Consider the following 9,397-nt stretch of genomic DNA (forward strand, 5'->3'; position numbering starts at 1 on the left):
GGGGGGCCGGGGGGGAGGCGGTGCCGTCCAGGCCCAGATGGGCAGCTGCAGTGTCTGCGTGAGAATCAGGTTTAACCCAGAAAGTGCCTGACACCTGACTTCCTTCACGTTCAGTAAGTTAAGTCTCTAAATTTAAACATTTTACTCTCTGAGAACAAGCAAAATAGAACAGGTGCCAGTCACAGTCAGGGGCAGGTGGGCCGGTGGGATCTGAGAAGAGTAAGATGTCTTGAAAGATCTCCAACAACCAAAACAGAGTTGGAAATTTGGTCTAAAGAGAGTTAACATTTCTCTGTTTCTTTAGGTCACCGTAAAGTTTTGTATTTTGCCTCAGAACCAACTCATAAACATCAATATTTTTAAACATTTTAAAATTCAATGTGAGAAGAGTTGTCTTTGGTTCCACTGGAGGGCCGTGAGTGTGTATATATGTGTCTGTGTGTGTGCATGCATGTGTGTGTGTGTCCGTGAGGCTGGCAGTGCCCTGCATCGGGGCACGGAGGCCCCCGGGTTCCCCCTGCCGCCTCCCGTGGGGCAGCTGGCCACATGCGCCCAGGTCCCGTCTTGCAGGGGGAGGCGGCATGGCTGGGCCTGCAGTGAGCTGACCGTTTGTGGAACATTTGCCTGGTGAGAAGGGAGGGGAGGGGAGGCAGTAGGTGGACACGGCAGGAGTTACAGCAGTGGCCTGGGAACCACGGCCATCTAGGAAAATCACTCTGATTTCACATGAACAAAAAGGTCTGCTTAGGAATCCACCCAGCTGTGTGCAGAGCACCATGGCCCCCGAGAGCCGCTGGACTAGACCAGGACGGGAGTCGGGAAGCCGGGGGGAGGTCCCTCCCCTCAGGCACCTTGCCCAGTGTCCTCGGCTCTGAAGTGAGAGCGTTAGCAGCCTGCGGTCGTCTCCCTCACGCTGGCACCTGTGCCGTGTAACTGCCGCCCGCTCAGGGCCACACGTGCTGTGGACAGCCACCAAACCCTGCTCGGCGGACAGCCAGGAGATATGCATGCACGTGCCTGCTCACACCTGTGCGTGCACGTACACACACACACACACCTTCCCGTGGAGAGTTCCCGCTGGTCAGCGGGAGCACAGCTCCCCATGACAGCAAATTCCGACGGCCGTCGGGGCCCGCGGCTGCCCGGGTGCTGCACCCTCAGCTCACCTGGCGAGCCTGCCTAGTAACGAGCCTGTTCCCTTGCAGGTTAGCAGTCCGAAGCGATGGGCGACTGGAGCTTCCTGGGGAGACTCCTAGAGAACGCCCAGGAGCACTCCACCGTCATCGGCAAGGTCTGGCTGACCGTGCTGTTCATCTTCAGGATCCTGGTGCTGGGGGCCGCGGCCGAGGAGGTCTGGGGGGACGAGCAGTCGGACTTCACGTGCAACACGCAGCAGCCAGGCTGCGAGAACGTGTGCTACGACCGCGCCTTCCCCATCTCGCACGTGCGCTTCTGGGTGCTGCAGATCATCTTCGTGTCCGCGCCCACCCTCATCTACCTGGGCCACGTGCTGCACCTGGTGCGCGTGGGGGAGAGGGAGGAGGGGCGGCTGAAGGCCGACGGGCCGCCCCTCGGGCAGGACAGGCCCCCGGTGCGCGGCGACCGGGGCGAGGTCCGCCTGGCCGGCGCCCTGCTCCGCACCTACGTCTTCAACATCATCTTCAAGACGCTGCTCGAGGTGGGCTTCATCGCCGGGCAGTACCTCCTGTACGGCTTCCAGCTGAAGCCGCTCTACCGCTGTGACCGCTGGCCCTGCCCGAACGCGGTGGACTGTTTCATCTCGCGGCCCACGGAGAAGACCGTCTTCATGCTCTTCATGCTGGCCGTGGCCTGCGTGTCCCTCTTGCTCAACGCGCTGGAGATCTACCACCTGGGCTGGAAGAAGCTGAAGCGCGGCATGACCGACCCTAACCGCCCGGACACTCCCGGCTCCAGCGTGAGGGCCGCAAAGCCTGCGTGTGGGCGCCCCCGCCTGCTGCCCTCCCTCGCCAACCCACCCGCCCTCACCGTCGGGCTCCCGCCCTCCTACGCGCCCTCGGCCTCTTCCCTGGGGCAGGCGTCGGCCCCAGGCTACCCCGAGCCCCCTCCGCCGGCAGCCCTGCCCGGGACCCCCGGCGAGGGCCTCCCGGCCGGCTCCCCCGGCGGCCACCAGCACGTGCTCGCGACGGCGCCGAACTGGGCCGGCCGGGAGGCCGAGCAGCAGACTTCTGCCGGGAAGGCCTCCCCGCCGTTGTCCGCGCCCGCGGCCCCGAAGCCCCCGGCCGGCCCCCAGCAGCCCCCTCCGGAGGGCGGGGCGGGGAGCTGGGGCGACAGCGACGGGGAGGGGGCGGTGACTGCCGTGGAGCTGCACGCGCCGCCCGAGCTCCCCGCAGACCCCGGCCGGTCCAGCAAGGCCAGTAAGTCCAGCGGCGGCCGGGCCAGGGCCAGTGACTTGGCCATCTAGCGGTGGCCTGGCATCCAAGACCCGGGGGGCTCACACCGGCGGTGGAGCCTGGAGGCGGGAGGAGGGGGCGAGCGAGGGTCGGGCTCGTGTGTCTGCTTGCTGTTCCTAACGCTGGGAGGTAGTGGGGAGCGCGTCCGAGGCAGGGAGGGGGCGCGGGGGCGCAGGGGCGGGGCCGCCAGAGATTCTCCCAGCAGCCCCCGCGCCCAGCCTCCGCAGGTGCTGCGGTCTCCGCGGGGCGCTGTTCCGTGGTGGGAAGGCAGGGGTGTCTGCGGCAGGCAGTTCGGTTTTCCTTTCCTACGCCCCCATCCCCGCCCCGGAGCCTCTGGACGGCCCAGCAAGTCTAGATGCTCTTAGCCTTATCTCTGTGTGAGACTTTAACTCAGAGTTGAATTTCATTTGGGATATTTGCCAAACCGCACTAAAAAAAAGATTTTGAGCAAGTCCATGTAGCGTCAGAGTTTCTGAACCGACATGTGAAGCCCAGGATATCAAGCCACACACTTCCTGACAAGCGACAGGAAGCAGCCGCCCATCAGAGGCAGAGCCGCGGCAGGGGGAGAGCAGACCCTTGAGATAAGTCTGAACAGCCGAGGAAACTGAGTAAAAGTGTGGTCGCTATGCCTTAGGTATTTATTTTTTAAATGACATTTTGTGCTTTGATCTGAATCGTACAGGTAAGCCTATTTCCCCCGCTTCCTATCTTTCAGGGAAAAAAATGAAAGAAAATAAAAGTATTAAAATGGACGCTGACCAAGAGAATGCAAATGTGTCCCATTACATACTAGTAAAGATTTGAACTTTATTTTGAATGAAATTCTTTGACTTTATGAGTCGGCTAATTACTATGGAAATGGACCATAGAAAACAAAAGCAGGGGAAATCTTTAAGTGCATTTCAGACGCTTGAAGTTGTGAAGGTTTTGAACGGGAGGTTAAAAGTTAACTACTGTTGCCAGAAAAATTACTTATACAGATGGATCCACGACCTACATTTTTTAACAGTACAAAATAAAGCTCTTCAAGTTCCTAACCAGTCTTTGTGGGCAGCCTCTTTGCTTTCTGAAGCATGAGTGACGGTGTCGGGGTCTCCTGCCCGCGTGAGTGCACGTGCTGGTTGGGACGAGGGCCCCGTTTGGCGTCTACGCGGATCCTGCGCTGACCAGGGAGGCTGGACGATGACACAGGGGTCCCGTCGCTGTTTGTGTACAAGCCAGTGGACACTGGTGACGTTGAGCCTGGGCCTTGTCACACCTCACATCCTACCTCCTCTGCGGCTGGTCAGTTCTTGTCCCACAAAACTGCGCCCTGCCCCACCTGATTCATCTTTTTGTGGATTACTGTAACTTCCTGATGATGTATTTGGGGCCAGACTCCACAGCAGACTGTTGTGTTTTTTCTTTTTAATTTTTTATTTATTTTTGGCTGTGTTGGGTCTTCATTGCTGCACGTGGGCTTTCTCTAGTTGCGGCGAGAGGGGGCCACTCTTCGTTGCAGTGCGCGGGCTTCTCATCTCGGTGGCTTCTCTTGATGTGGAGCATGGGCTCTAGGTGTGCGGGCTTCAGTAGTTGTGGCTCGTGGGCTCAGTAGTTGTGGCTCGCGGGCTCTAGAGCACAGGCCCAGTAGTTGTGGCGCCCGGGCTTAGTTGCTCCGCGGCATGTGGGATCTTCTCGGACCAGGGCTCGAACCCGTGTCCCCTGCATTGGCAGGCGGACTCTTAACCATTGCACCATGAGGGAAGCCCAGACTGTGTCTTATATCGTAAAGAGCGACCCACTGACAATCTGATGAAAAGATGACTGTGTGCAGCTGGCTGGTGACCGCCAGCTTGGAAACTAAAGCGTTTCCCAGCAGACTGATGGAGAGACTTATCCAAGTGGCTATTTCCTCCATTCTCCCCAGGCTGGTGCACAGGAGAGAAGGTAATTCCTCACCCACAGGGGATGCCTCAGGACCCCGGTTGTGGGGCTGAGTTTTCCTGGGCGAGAAGGGCCACTAGAAAATCTAAATTTGAAAAGCTTTCTGATAAAAAAGCTTCAGCCGCTGTCGCAGTGACCAGACGGTGAAAGGACAGCTCACTGGGTGGCTGTGAATGTTCTCAGTACCCCAGGTTCCACCAGGACAAATGTCAGGTACAATCGTGACCCACGATGTGATTCTGAGTGGGGCTGGAGATGGAAGTGAGACCTGTAACTGTAGTTCGTTTCTACACTTTAAATGTGGATTTTATTCCCTGCATGTTGGTGAAGGTGCCGGTTGGGTCTATAGTCCAGTAGGGCCGCTCGGTGCTGGGTGAGGAGGGTAAAGTTAGATGCTCCTACTTGAAAACCACTAATTGATAAAGAAGCAAAATCTCACAATTCCACGGTGCCTGTAGTATTTCTTCAGGGTAGTGTTTTGATTTCAGTTCGTGTAAAAAATGAAAGCATGTCTTACATTATGTTGCTATTTGGGGCGTGCGTGACCCTGAAGGCCAGGGTCCTCCTCCCTCACAGGGACATGGCCAGGGAAACGGTTGCCTCTATTCAATCACTTTTAGCACTAATATGTGTGTTAAAAACAGAAACCATCACCCCTACGGTCAAGATTCCAGATGTATTTCTTCTGGCTTGTTAATTATTTGGAAATTTCACCGAAACTATTTTTCTCCCAATTTAATAGAAATTTTTTAAATCCCTAAGCTTATTTTTAAACTGAAATGCCATACCTATTACATTTACACACTCTGTTTCTTTAATCCACAGCGTACAAGACAATTATATTCTTCCGCCCCTGTTTTTGGAAGCCCGGTCATCCAGCTGGCACTGCACAACCTACAGTGGTTACAAAATGTCAAGTATTACTACCTTCACAGTGCCCAAATCCATTTTTTTAAAATCCTAAAACACTTCATACATCATCACTCACTTTCCCTTTTTTAAACTTTATTTTACTGAGTTGCCTTTCCCCCCATGAAATTAACAAAAAAGGTACCTTAAGTTTAAAGAGAAAAGTGAAAGGCGAGAAGAGCAAGCCAGACTATTTCCGATATAGCCCAGCTTCTTTGATCTTTAAATAAGTGGCTAGATCATAGATTTCTTGTACGAGAACACCTGGAATAAGAACTGTGAAGACAATTCAAACATCCTTTAAAAGAATTAACCTGATGAGACTTAGGTCTCTTTTCTGTTTAGGCTTTTTTTTTTTTCCTTCTATTAACACTTTCTTTAATTCTTTAGAGTTACTGAATCAAGTGCTTTTTCTAAAATGCTTTTCTTTGAACTTATTTTTTGATATCTGTAACACTGACTTATGGATCAATTTTGGGATCTCCACCAAAACAAAACTCTACAGAGTACTGCATGATCTCAAAGGGTGAATCTTTTGTAAAGACCCTGCCACCCCACCCCTGCCTTCAGAGGGTTCAGGGTATTCTCGGAATAACTCTTTAAAATAACATGTAGACATTGTCCATTAAAGTCAGAAAAGGTATTTCTCTTCCTAATTCCACATTACACTGCAAAGTTTCAGTTTATTCACTCTAAGATTTCTTACTGCCCAAAAGATTTTTTTTCCCCTTTGCATTACGGAATGCCATAGCAAGACTTTTTATGGTCAGTTAGGAATTTAAATAACTCTAAGACAGTGAACTGTTCCTAGTACCATATACGTAAATGGTAACTTAGGTCATAATATTTACAAAACTCTTACTAAAACTTTTTGCGCTATAACAGTATCTTTCATAGATTAAACTGTAACTGAAAATAAGCATTTTACCGCATAAGTCATTAAAACTGGCCTTAAATTTAAGTCACTAGTTCTGTGGTGAGTTAATTGTTTTTCTTTTTTTTAACTTTTTAAAACTTTTTTTTTTGAGGTATAGTTGATGTCAATATTATATAAGTTTCAGGTGTACAACAAAGTGATTCACAATTTTTAAAAGTCCTACTCCATTTATAGTTATTATAGACTACTGGCTGTATCCCCTGTGCTGTACAATATATTCCTGTTGCTTATTTATTTTACACGTAGCAGTTTGTACCTCCACACTGGTAACTAGCTTGCTCTCCATCTGTGAGTCTGTTCCCTTTTTGTTATAGTCACTAGTTTGTTGTAATTTTTAGATTCCACATTTTAGTGAAAACACACAGTATTCACCTTTCTCTGACTTACTTCACTCAGCATGATGCCCAAGAGATCTTTCCCCCAGCAAGGCTGGAGTTTATGGTTCTTGGGGAAGACTCTTCTGTGTATAATTACACATAATTGTGTAGTTGTAACTCTGCTTTTATGACGCGGGGCGATACCTGTATGTGTCTGATGGCAAGTTCTTAATCAGAAATGCAGTATTCCCACTCACACTGCCCCCGCCTGGCAAACCCACTTCTGGATGGATGCAGGACACAGCATAACACCACCAAGTCCAGCCCAGATGCTTCGAAGGCTCGAAAGAAACCCAAATTCAAAATGCAACCCCCACCAGACAAGAATTGGCGAGAAGTTCCCATACTCTTCACTGGTTGTGACCATGGGTGCCAAAGCTGTTCCCACGGATAGTTTTGGGAAGGGCCTTGGCCCTGCAGACAGTGCGTCACCGGCGGTGCCAGGCCTAAGCTGCACGCACCGGGCTCCAGGGGCGCGAGCGGCGCTCAGAGGGGAGGTGGCACCCATCGCCCCGCCCCCGCCAGGCATGCTTGGGGGCGGCCAAGCACACGGGGGGCGGCGAGGGCACTCTCCGCAGCCGAGGGTACTAGGGCCACACGCAGGTGCCCAGGTGCTCGCTCTGCGGGCCCCTTTGGGGAAGACGACCCCAGGCCACCAGGCTGCAGGCCCCGCTCAGCCAGGCCCAAGGTAACCCCGAAGTGGTCGGCAGGAAGTCAGGGCTTCCACGCAGGCTCAGTGGTGCCATCACGCGTCCTGTAACTCTGAAGTTCCCCTCTCCCCCGCGCGCAACCACCCTGCAAGGTGGGCAGGTCCAGGCCAGCCCACGCTGGGCCTCGGTCACAAGAGAGGGTCTGCGCTCAGCACCGCTCCTTTCCAGCCCCGTGACTTCAGGGAAATGGTTTCACCTCTCTGCCTTTATTGATGTTTTCTCATCCGAAAAATGGAAATGAAGTTGTGGGGAGTAGACCAGAATGGACAGAAAATGCTACGTGTACACCCGGACCCACAGAAGTGCCACACAAACCCTCCGGGTCAATGAATTAAAATTATCCACGGGCTGCCAAAGTTTTCTTGTGTCTATGCATTCCTTTTACCTTTGTTTTAAAACAGAAGGGTTTATACCGTGGAAATGGAAGGGTTTATTCCATACCATGGAATATTATTCAGCCCTAAAAAGGAAGGGAATCCTGACACCTGCTAAACATGCATGAACCTTGAGGACATTATGCTCAGTAAAATAAGCCAGTCACAAAGGACAAGTACTGTGTGACTCCACTTGCATGAGGTCCCTAGAGGAGCCAGATTCACAGAGGCAGAAAGGAGGGCGGGTGTCGGGCTAGGGGAGGGGGACGTAGAGGTGTTATCTGGGAAGAGTTTCAGTTTTGCAAGATGACAAAGTTCTGGAAATGATGGCAGCGATGGTTGCACAACAACGTGACTTAATGCCGCTTAAAAATGGCCAAGATAGTAGATTTTATGTTGTGTATTTTACCATGATTAAAAATAGATATATATACACACACATATATATATACACCTATGCAAAAATTTTTTGTTTTACATTGAACTAAAATGTATACATAGGAGGACACAGCTTGATGAATTGAACACACCTTGGCAAGAAACAGAACTTTTCTCCTTCCCAAAGCCTCCCTCCCTTTTTTTTTTCTTTTCTGTGTCACGCTTTTCCTGTTGTTGAAAGTATTCCTTCTGGGGAACCTTCGGGAGGGGGAAGGAGGAACCGCGTGGAGGGGAGCAGGTGGCAAAGTCTCACCATCAGAAGCCGTCCAGCCCCGCTGCTCCCAGAGACGAGAGCGTAGCGAGCTCTGAACACGGCCCAGAAACTACTGTCGTCCCTGGGAATCTTCCTCGAGCCACTCTAGGAGTTTCCATGACATTTTTTAGTGGGAAAAGCAAAATGGTTTATAGTTCTTTTAATGGCTTATAGTTTTGTTGGATAAGTTCTCAGACACGTGTGAATATCGAGCGAAGGCATGTGAACGTCCCCCTGGCCTCAGGCCACGGGAGCCACACATGGGGCCACTGGATCAGAACTCGCCGCCTCTGCAAGGACCTCCCCTGGGTGCCGAATGGTCTGCTGCTCAAGGAACAGACGCCGACCCCTCCCTGGAGTCTATGCACGTGCAGCTTTACTGTGTGCGACGCCGACAGAACCAGACCTGGACCTTTCCCGGCCGCCAGAACTGCAGGTCCCGTGGTCCACAGTGGGGCGGGCTGGGCGGCACCCCGGGACGCCCAGGGATAAGATGATGACGGCTGGGCTCCGAGGGCGTCCGTGGGGTGGAGGCCCAAATAGGGAACTAGAGACTCTCGTGGAATAGAGGCCGCGCCCCCGCCTTCCAGTTTCCTCTCAAAGTTGAAAGCGAGATCAACAGCAACAACAAAGTCACCCTCAGAAGTCAGCGGTTCTCTGGCGGGAGCTCGGACCCGCTCAGGGCGGCCCTCCGTCCTCACCGCAGCGCCCCGGTCCCAGGCGAGGCCCCCGGCGCCGGCCGCGGGGTCCCCACGAAGGAGGAAACATGGGAGCTAAGAACTTTCATTCCCAAGACCCTCAAAACCCCTTCAGAAAGCGCGTCCCTGCCTTCCAGCGTTTATCCCGAGCGTGTGAGTGTGTGCGGACCCCGGTCCTCCCCGTCGTCCTTTCAGGTTTGCTCTTCAACTGTTTAGGGCCCAAACCAGACGAAACACGAGGCAGATGCAGAACCGAGTATGATTTCCTGCCGTTCGCTGCGGACGGAGGCTGCGGCTGAGGGTGTGCTTGGGGTCCTGCTTCCCTCGCTCAAAGGTGCTAGGA

The 9,397-nt window shown here is 52.9% G+C and overlaps 1 protein-coding gene across 1 annotated transcript; it reads left to right on the plus strand.

The window, feature by feature from the left end:
• The first annotated feature begins 1,222 nt into the window (after nucleotides 1-1,222).
• On the plus strand, nucleotides 1,223-2,443 carry GJA3 (gap junction protein alpha 3). The gene has a single exon (XM_007464513.1). It carries the CDS (start codon nucleotides 1,223-1,225, stop codon nucleotides 2,441-2,443), a length of 1,221 nt encoding a protein of 406 aa, XP_007464575.1.
• The last annotated feature ends 6,954 nt before the right edge of the window (nucleotides 2,444-9,397 follow it).

This window comes from Lipotes vexillifer, unplaced genomic scaffold, assembly GCF_000442215.2.
Source record: "Lipotes vexillifer unplaced genomic scaffold, Lipotes_vexillifer_v1.1 scaffold2116, whole genome shotgun sequence".
Taxonomy (NCBI): Eukaryota; Metazoa; Chordata; class Mammalia; order Artiodactyla; family Lipotidae; genus Lipotes; species Lipotes vexillifer.